General features: G+C 53.5%; 2 protein-coding genes across 4 annotated transcripts; both read right to left on the bottom strand.

Annotated features, from left to right (window-relative positions):
- Positions 1-170: 170 nt before the first annotated feature.
- LOC105805037 (chromosome unknown open reading frame, human C12orf57) lies at positions 171-2,274 on the bottom strand. Of its 2 annotated transcripts, none has more exons than XM_012637821.1 (3): positions 1,927-2,274; positions 1,466-1,642; positions 171-402 (listed from the first exon to the last, which is right to left on the bottom strand). In XM_012637821.1, exons 1-3 carry the CDS (start codon positions 1,976-1,978, stop codon positions 251-253), a joined length of 381 nt encoding a protein of 126 aa, XP_012493275.1. In that variant the 5' UTR covers positions 1,979-2,274; the 3' UTR covers positions 171-250. The 2 variants fall into 2 exon arrangements, with proteins under 2 accessions (XP_012493275.1, XP_012493276.1); XM_012637822.1 differs by lacking the exon at positions 1,927-2,274 and adding an exon at positions 1,837-1,914.
- Positions 2,275-3,214: 940 nt separating this feature from the next.
- Positions 3,215-10,485, bottom strand: ATN1 (atrophin 1). Of its 2 annotated transcripts, none has more exons than XM_012637824.1 (9): positions 10,283-10,485; positions 9,992-10,129; positions 9,736-9,849; positions 7,058-9,075; positions 6,585-6,807; positions 5,499-6,195; positions 4,465-4,608; positions 3,953-4,133; positions 3,215-3,774 (listed from the first exon to the last, which is right to left on the bottom strand). In XM_012637824.1, exons 1-9 carry the CDS (start codon positions 10,307-10,309, stop codon positions 3,741-3,743), a joined length of 3,576 nt encoding a protein of 1,191 aa, XP_012493278.1. In that variant the 5' UTR covers positions 10,310-10,485; the 3' UTR covers positions 3,215-3,740. The 2 variants fall into 2 exon arrangements, with proteins under 2 accessions (XP_012493278.1, XP_012493277.1); XM_012637823.1 differs by having other exon boundaries at positions 7,058-9,078; positions 10,283-10,481.
- Positions 10,486-14,623: the final 4,138 nt, after the last annotated feature.

Genomic DNA, 14,623 nt, shown 5'->3' on the forward strand with positions numbered 1-14,623 from the left:
GGGGCCAGTCCAGCCTCTCAGCCTGCCCTGAGGGCAGGGCAGAAGCCTTAGGCCCTCACCGGAGCAGGGCTGGGCTCAGCCGGGAGTTTAGGGAAGAATCTGGCCAGGGCAGAGGGAATCTGGGAACGAGAGGCAGGGGTTGTCAGGACCACAAAAGATGACACCAAGGCTAAGCCACAGGCACATTTATTATCTTCTGGAACGCCAAGGTCTTCCCTTCCCTGGCAATAGAACAGGCGAAGGCCAACTCTCAGGAGGCAGCCACGCTGCCACCAGAAGCAGGCCCATGGGGTGGCAGTGTCATGGGGGGCAGGAACAGTGCCTTCAGCTTCCCTGACAGGCTGGCGATCTCAGGATCCTGGGCTTCGTAGGACTTGACCAAGCGGGCAAATTTAAGGACACCTGCAAGAGGGAATGGAGAGTTGACCGCTGTGCCAAAGACAGGAGGGGGTGGTGTTTTGAGCATGAGTTACTAGCTGCTCCCCCTCTGGCCAGGACACATGCAGGCCTCTGTCCTGTGTGGTTTGGATCACTTCCTGGTCTACACTGGGCACAACTGGTTGGGATGCACTGAATGAAAAAGTCCCAAAGCAGTGCGCTTCTCACTCTCAGGTGAACCATTTTAGTTTGGCACAGGAACCCCAAGTATGAACCTAGGTCTATAACCAGGACACAGGAGAGCTATGGGACAGCAGGGCTAAGTCGATACACACCCCTGGGGAACACCATGATCACACCAAGGAAATTTAACTGCCAACCCTCAGACATGGGCTGAAACACACTGGAGGGGCTGCAGGAGTATGCTGTCATGCAGTTATCTCACCGAAAGCTAGCAGAACAGAGTTCCAGTCCAGCTCTGCTATAACCCTGGGCACTTACTTTACTATTAGAGTCTGTTCCTGCATCACAAAATGGAATAATAGTGTGATTAATATTAATACTACAGGGTGAGCAGCCCTGATCGGAAAATCCGAAATGCTCCAAAATCTGAAATTATTTGAGCACTCCATGACACCACATATGAAAAATTCCACATCTGACCCCATGGGACAGGCCACAGTCAAAACTTTGTTTCATGCACAAAATTATTAAGACTATTGTATAAAATTACCTTCAGAATGTGTGTAAAGTGTATATGAAATATAAATCAATTTCATGTTTAGACTTAGGCCTCATCCCGAAGATATCTCATTATGTATATGTAAATATTGCAAAATCCGAAAAAGTCCGAAATCTGAAACATTTCCGGCCCCAAGCATTTCGGACAAGGGATATGGAACCTGTACAGACACGACAAAACGCACTGAGGACTTCCAGGCACAGGGTAGACCCTGGGCTCTGAGTGCCAACACTGTTAGTCAGATTGTGGCTGCCGCCGTGTGGTGAGAAAGCAGACCGCTTAGGGGCCCACCGATCCATTGCTCTCTCCGTGACCCACTCCACCGCCATCCCGCGTGAGACCCACCTTCCCCGTCGCAGCTGAAGCCATAGGCTTTGATAACCTCCTGCTGGATCTGCGTGGCCACGGGCAGAACGAACTGCAGCATCTTGCCCATGTCGTTGCACGCGTTGTCCCGAGCCTCGTCCATGCGCACGGCGTTCTCAGGGGCCGAGAACGCCTGGATCACCTCCGCCAGGACCACTGCGCGCCAGAAGCATCCCAGGGAGGCGTCCCAAGGTAGGCGTTGGAACACGCGCGGTGGGTGCATCAGAGAGTGCAGGGAAGAGGGCGGGGAATTAGCGGACTGGGGCCCTAAGTAACCCAATAAACTCACCCCCACCCCCGAGTCCCTCGCTCTAGGAGGACAAGGACCCCACGTACAAAAGGGATGGTACCTCGCGTCCCCCACCCCGTTTCCCAAAGGATGTAGCTACGTGTGTCGCTGTGTCTTCCACCCGTATCCTCCCCGGCAGGATGATTCTCACCCTTGGCCTGTTCAGCACTCAGGGTTGCTGGCTGGGCCGAGGCGGACGTCATATGGAGACAGAAGCCGCACGTGCAGCACGGCAAAGAGGAAAAAAGGGTCGGGGAAAACAAGCACCACCTAGAAGCACTTCCCAACGCCGATAGGGGTGGAGGGGAAGCAACATCAGTCGTAGCCGGAAGCTCCGGAACGTAGCTCAGAACTCCAAATTGAGAGCTCCGTGCGATTCTGCAACCGCACGGCTGACACGAAACCAAATTTAACACACAGAACGACTTCAACCCCAAACAAGATACTCTATTGTTACGAACAACTGGCGTGGAAAGGGTTTTCCGGTAAGGACCGGAAAACCTGCTAGACAAATTCTAAAAGAGCTGTAACACTACAGGAAGTGCGTCTGGAGAGATCCTGGCATATGCGTGAACTCCACTGTTGGTGAGGGTGAGCTCAGAGTGGCGTTTTTCTCGTTCCTACCGGTGTATAAGCGACAAGGCACACCGTAACTTTCACTAGGAAAAACAGTATCCTAAGGAACTTACTTAAGTCATTCATTTCTAGTTTGTGAAAGCCTGATACCGGTCTATGCAAATGAGCTCGATGCTGATTGGCCTAGAAAGCAGCCAGTCACAGCCCTTTTGTTGTTAAGAACGAAGGCAGGGATTCGCCTCAATAAATGCTCAGAGCAGGCGCTGCTTTCTCGTTTTTCCCAAAATGGCCTTGTCCCGCGGTAGGCGATGGAGCGTAATGCCCTATTTTCCTTCCTTTCCCTTCTAGGCGTTTGAAATTGTCACCCACTCCCTTCTCAAACTGTACTCATCGGCTTTACCTGCCAATTAGTAATTGCAACGACGTATTGAAACCGTTCACCCACCCCACTCCCGCTTGATGACCGGTTCTCAAACTATTCTACTCAAAGGATTCAGGACTCTGAAGCCATTGTTCCAGAGGACTCCGGTGGCTCCTAGCAGTGGGACCAGTGATAGGAACGCCTCCAAGGTCTGAGTAGTTCCCTGGACCTGGCCATGTCAGAGGTGGGCCAGTCCCAGACCTCCGGTATCTTAACTTCTGGAGAGGGTGCCGGGGAGAAACTGGCACCTATACCTTCTCCAGCAGAGCTCTGGGCTCTTCCCGAGATCCCCTTGCCAGCTCTTCAGGGCCCCTACATTATTCCTTAAGGTCCTGTCCCTTTCAGCTTCCCCGCCAGTCTCCGGTGGCACAGCTCTCTCTAGGAACCACTGCCCTGAGACACTTCCCCTTGCCCAGCCCGCAAAGAACCAGTCATAGTCATCTTCCTGGGGAGCTGAGGATGTTTTTGTTTCGTTGGTTTTGGTTGGGATGTTTTTTAAAGAGCGTCATATAGATATTTATATATATAAATTATTAATGTGGGATAGGGGCAAGGGGCATACATCGCAGAGGGGGCGCGCACACAGGGACTGGGGAGGGGCAGGGGCAGCACAAGATGCTACACAAAACAGCCACATCTAACAGATGAAATAATCACACCAACGGGGTGGGGCAGGGGAGGTGGCCACCAAGGGTTGGGCACAGGGGAGGAGGAAAGCTGGGGGGGACAAGGAAGAGGGACGTGGTCCAAGATACTGTGCGCTGTCTGTCCCCACCCTTGCCACCTCCCTACTGCTGCACACCACATGGGCCTTGGCTTTCTGTCTGGCCCTTCCTCCCTCCCTCTGCCCAGTTACAGAGGCCCTGCAACTGAGCAGCACCCTCTCCTGGGCTCTGGGTGGCAGGCTGGGAGGGGGAGCCTCCAAGGTCCAGATGCAGGAGCCATGGGTGCCCTCTTGATGGCAGGTTCTACAGTGGCTTGTCGCTTTCCTTCTTCAGGTGACTAGAGAAATGCACAGCAGAAAGATAAGAGACTGAGACCAACCCTGACCTTGCCCCTCTCACAGACAGGGATGGGGGAAGAGGGGCTCCCTCCCAGAGGGGTGTAGTACCCTGCTGTACCATATCCACAGCCCATCCCAGGATCACTGGATATGGTCCACTGGGGCACCCTGTAGTACCTGTAGTAGTCCTCCTGGGCAGGCAGCGGCACGCTGTGCAGCGGGTGATGGGCATGCAGCCACTGCTGCTGTTCCAGCGCCAAGCGCTGCAGCTCAGCAGACTGCGCGTGCATGGCCTGCAGCTGATGAGCTGCTGACATTGGGGCAGAGAGGGAGGCTGGCAGGTCCCGGTAAGGGGCAGCTGTGAGCAAGAAAGGCAGGGGGCACATGACTAAGAGATACTGAGTACCCGCTCTGGGCCAGGGCATAGTCAGCCACTTTATAAAAAGAGGAAACTGAGACTGAAAAGTTAGGTAACACAGCCAGTCCTGCAAGTTGCCAGTAATGGAGTGGAATTAGGATTCAAACCTCTTGCCTCCCTTGGGCGGAGCCTTAGTTCTCCTATGCCCCTTCCCAGCTCTTCTAGGCACCACCTCTTCCCTCCCCAAGCCCACCTAGGCCCATCTCACCAACCACATTCTTTTTTTGCCCTTCTCTCATTAGAGCTCCCCTACCCCAAACTCCATCCTTACCAAAGAGCTGGTGACGAAGAACTTCGTTCTCGTGCAGAGGGTGAGGAAGAAGAGGGTTAGGGAGGGTCCCAGCTGGGTAGGGGATCCGGGTGAGGTGAGACCCTGAGGCCAGGGGGTCAATGAGAGGGTGCACTGAGGCAGAGGCTGGAGGGCAGAGAAAAGGAAGGTGTCACCAGAAGGTAGGTTTAGGGAAAACCATGCAATTGGGTGAAGGCATCCAAGCCTGGGAAGAGAGATGGACAGTCAAACACAGATCCAAAGTGGAAAAAAGGTGGAACGGAAGAACTAGAGGCCTGGGAACAGACAGGCCAAGATACTACTGGAGTAGGGACATGGATGACAGAGGACAGGACATTACTTACAGTTACCAGAAGGATCTGAGAAGGAAAGAGAGAGGTAAATTGCTTCAAGGAGATGGAAGAGGACAAAGAAGTATAGAAAATGAGACAGGATGAAAGAGGTGATTAAGAGACAGAAAGCACGGAGCCTGGGATGAGCATGACTAAGACTAGGCTGGACAATAATATGGTGGAAGGATAGTAAGTAAAGCTCGTTATCACCTGTGACACCCAAAACTGAAGCTACTAGGCCCTTTTTAGGTTACAGATCTAGAGATGGGGCAGATCGAGGTCGTGAAACACCTCAAGCTGGGAGGGAAAGAGAGGATGGCAAGAAACAAGAGTTGAATCCAGAGGAACCAGAAAATAGGTCTGCGAAGGGCTTGGGGACTGGGGCTATTTGGGTAGAAAGGTGGTTCTCCTTGACAGGCCCGGCTTGGGCCTCTATCACAGATAGGATACTAGACTATGGAGAGGGCTGGGTGTCGGGAATGCATGCAGGCTCTGCAGCTAGGCTAGAGCATGAGGAGATCGGCTGGGAAATGTCAGGGAGGCACAGATCAGGACAGTAATCTCAGGAAAGAGGTTCATGCCAGACCAGAGGAGGGAAGCCTTGGCCTGAGGAAAAAAAAAACCCAATCATGCCAGGGGGTGAGGTGGCCCCCAAGGGCCAGAGCAAGGAAGTAGGGGTCTCACCTGCATGGATGGCATCCTGCTGGTGCAGATGCAGGTGAGAGTGGATATGGGAGTGCTGGTGGTGATGGGGGGTCACATTGAGCATCTGCAGCCGGGCCAGCGGGTCATTGCCAAGGGCTGCCACCCTTTCTGCATGCTGCCTCTCAGCTGCCAGCCGCTCAGCATACGACATGTCAGGCCGCAGGGCTGGCCCAGCTGCCAGCGCTAGACGTTCTCGCTCCAAGGGCCCCAGGCTTGGATGGAAGGGGAAAGGGTGCAGGCCAGGAGGGCCAGGCTGCAGGGCCAGGCCCCCATGTCGGGGGAAAGGATCCAGGCCTGGCCCAGGGACCCCATGTAGAGGTTCCAGCTCACTAGGCTTCACCTCGAAGCCAGGCTTGAGGCGGTCACGGAGGTCTCGTTCACGGGCTTCCCGCTCCCTCTCCCTGGCAGCTGGGTCACTGCTGTACAGGGCTGGGACGTTGTAACCCAGGAGCCCTGGGTCCACTGCCCCTAGGGGCACGTAGAATGGATGGTTGCGATTGCCAGGAGACATCACATGAGGCCGGGCGTATTCACTGAGAGTGCGCAGGGCTGGAGTGTCAGGACCCAGGTAGGGGGGCACTGTAGCCACAGCACTGCCCGGTTCAAATGGAGGGCGATGGGGCACTGGGCCCAGAGATGGGCACTCCACTGGAGCACGGCCCTCCTGAGCCAATTTCTGTAGGGTACAGGGAGAAGTGGAATCAAAGGGACTGTTACGGAAAGAGGTGGTTGGTCCAAAGCTGCCCATTTGTTTCAGGAGCTAAATGCCAAAATGCCTCACCCCGTTGGAAGTCTGCCCACCAAGAACTTTTCCTGCACACACACCACCCCACCACCACCACCTCCCGGATATTTGCCCTTCCTGAGCATGCCTTCTTCTGCCAACCTAGGAACGCAAAGACTTCTCCCGCTGGAATCCTTTCGGGTGCCACTTGCTGGGCTGCAGTGGCTCCTCCTCTCCGGCAGGTGGCGAAGTGGCCCCTCCACCCCCACCCCCGAGCCGCGCTGCGCAGCGCAAAGGAGGGAGGGAAAGGCGGTGGGTGGCGCAGGTCGTGTCGCACTCACCACGCTGCGTTCGAGCTCGCGCTCCTTCTCGCGCTCCCGCTCCTTCTCGCGTTCCCGCTCGCGCTCGCGCTCCTTTTCTTCGCGCGCGCGCTGCTCGGCCTCGCGCCGCACCTTCTCCACCAGGTCGGCCCGCTTCTTGGCCAGCTTGGAGCCCTCCAGTGGCACGAAGTACAAGTCGCTGCGCGCGCACGAGTTGAAGCCGCGGTCCAGGTGTTTGTTGAACCTGCCGGGCGCGGACGCGGCGCTCGCTCAATCCCTGCGAGCTGCCCGCGGCGGCCAGACCCCAGCCTGTAAACCAGCCCCGCAGGCTGGAAGCTGCTGCCCTCCTCAAGGGCCATGAGGGCGTAGCGAGGGAGGAGGAGAGTGTACTTTTTTTTAGACACCACACGAACCAAGGCCCCACCCGTCCTACTCTGTCGCCACTTTGTCGACCCCACTTCCAGGCCCACCTGTACCGTACCCTGCCCACTCACCTGGCAGACTGACTGGCGTGGCTGGGCACGTCTACCACCTTGGGAGGGGGCGAGGGGCTGCGGGGCGGGGGCACCGGACTCTCGGGGGTCTCATACTCCTCCGCTGGCTCCTGTTTGATCTGCGTGGCGCTCAGAGGCGGCCCTGACGCAGGGGCCGCAGGTGGTGGTGGCAGAGATGATAAACCCGAGGATCCCGCAGGTGGCAGGGGCCCGGGTCCCACGGTGGGCGAGCCCGGCTTGAAGGTCCCTGGGCCTGCAGGTGGCGAGGTGCCACGGTAGCCCGGTGGGGTCCCCGTTCGGAAAGAGGGAGGCGACCCCGGCTTGTATCCAGGTGGGGTAGCTGTCTTGTAAGACCCTGGGGATGGGGCTCTTTTTCCGTATGATGGGGGCCCAGGTGGGGAGGCTGTTTTGTAGCCTGCTGGCGAGGAAGCCACGGTGGCAATGACAGTGGAAAGTGTGGCCGAGGAGGTGGTGACAGTAGGCACCGGTGGGAATGGGTAGGATGGCCCTTGTGGGCCCTGGGAAGGGGAAGGGTGTGAACACGGGTAGGACCCTTGAGAGGAAGAAGAGGAAGAGCTGGAAGAGGAAGAGACTGGGGGGCCGCTGGGGCCTGCTTGGCTGTATGACACCTGGCTGTGAGGTGGGGGCAGGTGTGCTGGCCCTGGTGGGTAGGGCCTCAGAGACCCCAGGGAGGGAGACATGGCATAAGGATGTGCATGGTGTGAGCTACTGCTCTCCAGGGGGTGGGGAAACGCTCCAGGTGGAGGGGGCCCAGAGCTTCCATGATGCTGTTGTGGCTGTGGCTGTGGCTGTGGCTGTGGCTGTGGCGGCGGCTGCTGCTGCTGCTGCTGTTGCTGGTGGTGATGGTGATGTGTTGGGGCTGCTGGGTGGGCAGTGGATTGACCCCCAGCAGAAGGGAAGAGGCCTGGGCCTGGGTGGGCATTGCTGTTGGCTAAGAGGCGGCCATAGGGAGGAGGTGGGGGGGGACCCTGGCTCCATACAGCCTGGGATGGGAGAGAAGGCTGAGTATACTTGGGGGGCTGATTGGAGACAGAGAGGCTTGTTGGGGGAGGGAAAGAGTGAGGATAACTGGGCAATGCCTGGGAAGCTGGGTACTGGGAGGAAGAGGAAGAACTGGAAGAGGAGGCTGCTGCAGAGCTACTAGTAGAGGACGAATAAGGATACCTCATTGGGGGCGCTGGGGCAGAAGAGGAGGAAGCAGGGGGCAGAGGGTGGGGTGAGGGGGCCAGAGTTGGGCCCTTCTCTTGGCCGGGTGGAAGTCCACCCATACCCTGCCCCATGGCATGGGGAGAGGCCAGATGCCCAGGTAGTGGCTGTGCCCCCAGGCCAGGAGGAGAAGCTGATGCATTGTTGAGGGGTCTCAGGGCAGGTGGGGGAGGCAGGTTTGGTGTCACATGGGGGAAGGTTGCTGGTGGTGGAGCAGAAGGTACGTTCCCACCACCCACTGGAGTGTTAGGCGGCTTCGTTGGGGGAGCAACACCAGCCCCAGAGCTTGATATTGAAATGGGGGTAGTGGGTGGGGGGTGCTGCTTACCCCCACTAGTGACTCCCACTGATGAGGCAGCCCCTCCCCCCTTGGGACCCATCGTGGGTCCCGACAAAACTCCTCCACCAGCCCCCCCAGGGTAGAGCTGCGAGTGAGGGGCCCCAGGAGGAGCCTGGAACATTCGGGATGTGGGGGGCTCCATGGGAGCATGATATCCAGTGGGTGTCACAGAAGGATGGGGTTCAAAGCCAGGCTCTGGCTGTCGAGGGGTGCTGTCTGGTGGTGGAGGGGAAGGAGGAAAGAGTGGAGGTGGGTGGTAGGGGCGGGCTGGGCCCTGGGACAGGCCAGAAGATGAGTCGGAGTCATTCTCCACACTTCCAGGGCTGTAGATGCTGGGGGACGTGCTTCGGTTGTCCTGGTCGATATCCCTAGGGTCACTGCTGCCATCATCATTGAGGCTCCGCCCGTCCAAGCTATCCAGATCCGAGGGAGACTGTGGCCGAGGAAGCTCCTGCTGTAGAAAAGGGAGGACCGTTTTTTCCTCTCTTCCTGCTTCCCCAAGATTTGAGGCTTCTTGCACAAAACCATCCCCCCCTGAAAGCACATGGCTGCGCTGTGATGTGAGGAGTGCTCTTGTTCAAGCCCACCTCTCGCATCTGGGGATTTCCCCGCGCTCCCCACATTCTCAGCGGCTCCCTAGTAGCCATTCTTGTTTCCTTCCTTGTAAAACCTTATTCCTTCCTCAAGTGTCCATCTCAAGCACCTTCTCCCCATCCACAGCTGACTCCAAATCCCTGCCTTCCACCATGTCACAGCCACCCTCATCTCATTCACCCCTTTAACTAACCATCCCCAAAACCCTTTGTTCTTAGAAAGACCACTTCTGCATTTTCCTTAAGATTTACTTGTTCCTTCTACAGAGAACAACTTCTTACCCAGAGGCTAGAATCCCCCAACTTCCAGTCCCCTTTGGCTCTTTCTGGTCATCTAGTGGTCTGCCAAAGCCCTAAAGACCTGTCTGACATATTATAGATAGGACTACTCTAATAAGCACTTAGGATCTGCCTTTACTTTTATATCCCAGGAGACATCGAAGTAGGAATAGTGAGCAAAAAAGTTTGGGGAAAGAATGGTAAGAAAATGGGTCAGGATGGCTACAAGGGTCTCCCACCTCAGTTTTGGTCTTTTTCGGTGCATTGGTCTCCTCACTTTCACTCTCTGAGATCTCCTCACTCCGGCCCTGCTTGTTGACCTTCGGGGTAGAGGCTTCCTCTACTCGGGCCTTCTGTCAGAGAGAAAGAAAATTCCCGTCTTCTTCCTCCCAAGCTCCACTGTTAGCCTCTGCCAGATAGGAAGCTCCCCCAACAACACACACGCCCTAAGCCCAAGTGCAGGGCATCCTGTGGGAGGACCAGAGGACAGAATACCTTGGCTGTCTGCCTGGACTTCTCAGCTTTGCCATCACTGCTGGACGTGCTGACCCCTCCAGGGGAGGCCCGGCCCCTCGATCTCAGTTCTTCCCGGGGCCCAGGGGCCTCTTTCTTCCGTCCACTCCTCATTGACATCTGAGAGAGGAGGGGCACGGCAGGTAATGCTTTTTACATTGCACCCAACTTCATGAGGCACATCATTTCTACTCTTCCTCTGTAGGCCCTTCTTCCTAGCTTGCCTGCCCCTGCCCCTAATCTTTCACATCTCTCATTTTAGCTGTTACTCACTGAATCTTTATTCTGTCGTGTCTTCATTCTTCAGGCTGTGGAGACCCCATTCTCCTCTGCCTGGGCAGCTGAATACAGAAACTTCTCTGCTCCACCCCAAGTTCCCCAGAGCTATGGCCTGGGAAGCAGGAAGCAGGATCTCCAAGTTTCCAGTGTAGGCACCTGGAACTTGCAGGATCTCTTTGCAGTGAAGCCTGTTAGAAAGAAACCATCAGTCTCCAACTTGGAGAACAAAGTCAGAAGGGGATACTATTGTGCTTATCAGAGGGCTGAGCCTTTGGGCCAAGGGGTACAGATACCCCAGGACATTGCTGGCTTAACCCATGTGCTGCCTCACCCCATGTGCTGCCTTAGCTATCAAAAATGAGAGAGATTCTGCGTACAATATAATCTCTTTCATCTCTGGAGAGGCCAAAAAATTCTAATATAACTATGGCCCCCAATCCAGGAGATCACATTATTTTACCTTTCATGATCGCTAAAGGATATTTATGTACACACAAATTCCACAGAGCCTTACAAAGGAGCATAAAGAAATGAAATTGAAGTATTAATTTATTGAGTACCTTCTTTGTCAAGCTCTCTACATAGATGATTTCATTTAATATTTATAACTAACCCTGAAAGGAAGGCATTCTCAGTATTATCCTCATGATATAGGTGAGGGAACTGAGGCTCAAAGATTGTGACTGTGACTTGCCCAACCTCACACAGTGAAGAACCAGCATCAAGCCCACGTCCCTGCCTTCAAAGCCCATGCTCTTTCTTCTATACTTTGCTCTACTCTCCTCAGAAGTTGGTGGGGAGAATTCTCAGAAGGCCCAGATCAGTCACACAGATATGAAAAGAATCTTTTTTCACATAAGAGTAGGTAGAAGAAGAATGTCTCATTCCACAATAAAGGAACACAGCCCCACCAATCCCAAGACCAAACCTAGGTATCCCCAAATTGTAGAACTTCATTTTTGAGAGCCTCATAAAGACCCTTTCTTTAGTACTTGAGTTCCCTAAGGCTAGAGGAAAAGTCAGGGTTTTCACATTGATAAGACTTAAAATAGCAGTTAAGCACACAATACAGATTTACAAAATTTTAAGCCTATCCTTCCACTTGGCATAGACAGTGATACATACCTCTTCATAATATATATCCATCTACATCTCGCTATATATAAATAGTATATATCCATCCATATCAATAGATAGGTATCTACATATCTGTATCTCTATAGCCCGCTATTTTCATTTGTGCTTGTTTATATTTCTAAGTGTCAAGTCTCTCCATGTAAGATCTTCTGAGAGCAAAAATGGTATTTTCTTACTGTTTTCTTCCTTTCTATATCCTCTACTGATGTCATGTATATATGGGTGTTCTTTTCTTGTTAGTGACCTTTAAGCCCACTAACTTCAGTGGGTCATTCTTCTTGAATTAAGTGTTGGTGCGAAAAGACTAAGCTTACCCACCTATTCTATTTAGGAAGCCTGCTAGTAAAATGGCATTACCACATTTTACAGCATATTTTTCCCAAGGAATAATTACTTCTCACCTCCACTGAACCATACGGATGCAGGCAGTAAGAGGTGAGTCTAACCTTTCCAGGAAACTTAACAATTTACTTAAAAATCACAATATAGCTAGGACAGAGCCCCAGGTCTTCCTTCCGAACTTCCAACTGGTGTTCTATCTAGTAGACTAGTCATTTTTTTCAATTACAGCTATTTTGCCCCTTTTTGAGTTGTGTAGATTGGTTATAAAATACCATCAACCAAAAAATCCAAAGAACAAAACCCAACATAACAAAAGGAGAAAACAATCTTAAAAGCACAACGAAGATGACTATTTGTGACCGGTGTATCCTTGCCAGCCCTCCTAGAGCAGGCGCCCATCTCTTCTCCCCATCACAGAACCTGTTCACTGAGTCAGTCAAAAGAGATCCACAAGGTCAGAGAAACACAGGAATGTACCTGAAGAACAGAGCAATCACAGTGTGCCCTTCTTACTTTTTTAATCAGCTGAAATCCGATAAAATTAGCAATGAGTAGCTCTGAAGGAGAAAAGCAGTCATAAAAAGCAGGTAATCCTGGAGATAAGAAGTGGCAGGGGGAGGGGAGGGGTTGGGGTTGAACTGTACATACTTTTCTGAACCTAGGCCATGTTTTAGTACCAACCAGCTGAGCTATCTCCACCTTGCCCTAGCAGGCAGTCACCATAGCTAATATTTATAGAGCACCTACTATGTATCTGGCAACACACTAAGCACATTCACCTTCATTACCTTACTGCAAAAAGAAAATGATTAAAACTAGACTGGGGAGGTAGAAAAGTGAGAAATAGGAAAAGAGCCCCTAAGTAAGAACAGGAAAAGAAAGAAAGAGAAACATGGAAAGGACTTCAGAAGAAATACAATGGCGCCACAAGCTCTCTGCGAAGGGGGCCTGCAGGGTGAATTTCAGGATCATTGGCCCAGCCCCCGTCATCATTCTGGACCTGCCAGACTAACAAACCAGTCCAAAGTGACTCCTAGATAACAATGCAGCTCAGACCAGCAGATAACAACTCACCGGCCCAAGCCTTCTTAGAATCCAGGGCTGTCAGAGGGGCCTCAGAGATCATCTCATCTATAACCCCTTCACCTTACAAAGAAGCCAAGGCTCAAAGAAAGAGAAGAGACTTGCCCAAGGTCACAGAGGCAAAGCCAGGACTAGACCCAGGTCTCTAGGCTGCCATTCCAGAATTTTCCACTGCGCAAGGCTGTTTCACAGCCCTCTCCCCTGAGCCACCCTCACCTAGGATGGGCCTGGAAAGCCCAGCCATTCCTACAAGGTCAGGGAAGTAGAAGGTCAAAGGTTAGCTGAGGGAAGGGGTCACCATGGGGACTGTCTGGGAAAGAGAAAAAGGGATACTTGGGAAGTGAGACTCAAAGAGGAATTCAAGTTTAAGAAAATGGAAGAATATTAGTGCAAAGAAGCAAAAAGACTACTGCGTACAAAAAAATAATAATTAGGGAGGTAGAGGCCAGAACCAACAGCCAAAAAGTATAATCTAACAGGAGCATTTTCGCCCTCCCACCATGCCTAGGTGGAGGGACTTGGAGAAACACCTATGACCTGCAAGGAACATATCCACCTGTTCCAACAGACTGCTGGATGAAAGAGGTGCACCCTCTGGGGAAACTCCTATCCACCAGGAGCACCAGAAACATCCTCCAGAATCCAGCCAAGAATCCCAAGGACATAGGCACAGGCTGAGGTCCAATCAACATTCTGAACTCCCATCTATTGGCTATCCCACTGGATCACTGCCATGGCAACAAAATAGCAAAACATGCCCCTCAAGAGACCATCCCAGGGGTCCATCTGGCAGCTTCCCCCTCCAAAGCAACTCCTACCCTCCTACAGCACCCTCAGGGAGGGGAACTTAAGGGTACCTACCCCAGTAGAAATAAGCCCATGCACAAAGGGAGATCTTTGAGCTCAAAGCAGTATTGAAGGCCTCCCTATAGAAATCACAGCTATAGAGGGGCAGCAGATGCTCTGGGGATTTGAGAGTGGAGGTCTCAACTTGTTTGGAGTGCCTGTAAGGTTGCCCAATTCTCTCCTCTTTTCCATCCTCCCAGAAACCCTTTCTTCCTAACTCTCCCTTCAGTGTTCCTGTCTTCCTCATTAGTTTCAAGAGGACCCACACTATTGGGCCCCAATGCCCCTCTCCAAGAAGTAACTATGTCTGGGATTGGGAAAACAGGGTCAGAGGTGACCTGGAGTAGGGGAAAGGAAATTGAGTCACAAAGACATGTCCTTCCCACTTCCACGCTGGAAAATCTCCGGCTCTTCTCAAAGACGGACCTCTCCTTGCCCCTCTCTTTCTCAGCCTCCGTTTCCCCAGCTTCAATTCCCCTGCTCATCAGCTACAATCCCTTTTACACCTACCACACCCCTTTCCCACTTCCCGTCTATTCCTACCACCCCCAACCCCGATTCTGGAACCCCGGTTCTGGGCCTTTGGGGTTTTTCCTGGAGCCTTCATGCCCAGCCTCGCTGCCATCTCTCCCATCCATTCTGTCTTCGCCCCGAACCCCCCTCACAGCATCCCCGGTTTTTCCAACCCTCCACCTTGGTGCTCCTCTCTTGGTCCGCGGGTCCTGGCTACCTTCTTGCCTCACATCCCTCCTCCTGACACCCTCCTCCCTCTCCCCACCTTCCCGAACCTCCCGAAGCCCCGGCTCCCATCCCTCCTCGGGCGGGCCCCACCCCCTGAGCCCCGAGCCTCCCGCCAGGCAGTGCCCGCAGTGGGGGGACCGGATTGGGAAAATAACAAATGGAGGCGGCGGCGGCGGGAGGGGGAAC

Source organism: Propithecus coquereli, unplaced genomic scaffold (assembly GCF_000956105.1).
Source record: "Propithecus coquereli isolate 6110/MARCELLA unplaced genomic scaffold, Pcoq_1.0 Scaffold124, whole genome shotgun sequence".
NCBI classification, from domain to species: Eukaryota; Metazoa; Chordata; class Mammalia; order Primates; family Indriidae; genus Propithecus; species Propithecus coquereli.

Excerpts from the sequence above, each read along its gene's own strand:
- LOC105805037 (XM_012637821.1), bottom strand. The coding sequence starts at position 1,978 with ATGACGTCCGCCTCGGCCCAGCCAGCAACCCTGAGTGCTGAACAGGCC. Across the intron at positions 1,643-1,926 it reads GAGTGCTGAACAGGCCAAGG|TGGTCCTGGCGGAGGTGATC; the intron begins GTGAGAATCATC and ends TCTGGCGCGCAG. Across the intron at positions 403-1,465 it reads CTTCAGCTGCGACGGGGAAG|GTGTCCTTAAATTTGCCCGC; the intron begins GTGGGTCTCACG and ends TCCCTCTTGCAG.
- ATN1 (XM_012637823.1), bottom strand. The coding sequence starts at position 10,309 with ATGAAGACACGACAGAATAAAGATTCA. Across the intron at positions 9,850-9,991 it reads AGTCCAGGCAGACAGCCAAG|AAGGCCCGAGTAGAGGAAGC; the intron begins GTATTCTGTCCT and ends TCTCTCTGACAG. Across the intron at positions 4,134-4,464 it reads TCTTCGTCACCAGCTCTTTG|CTGCCCCTTACCGGGACCTG; the intron begins GTAAGGATGGAG and ends TCTTGCTCACAG.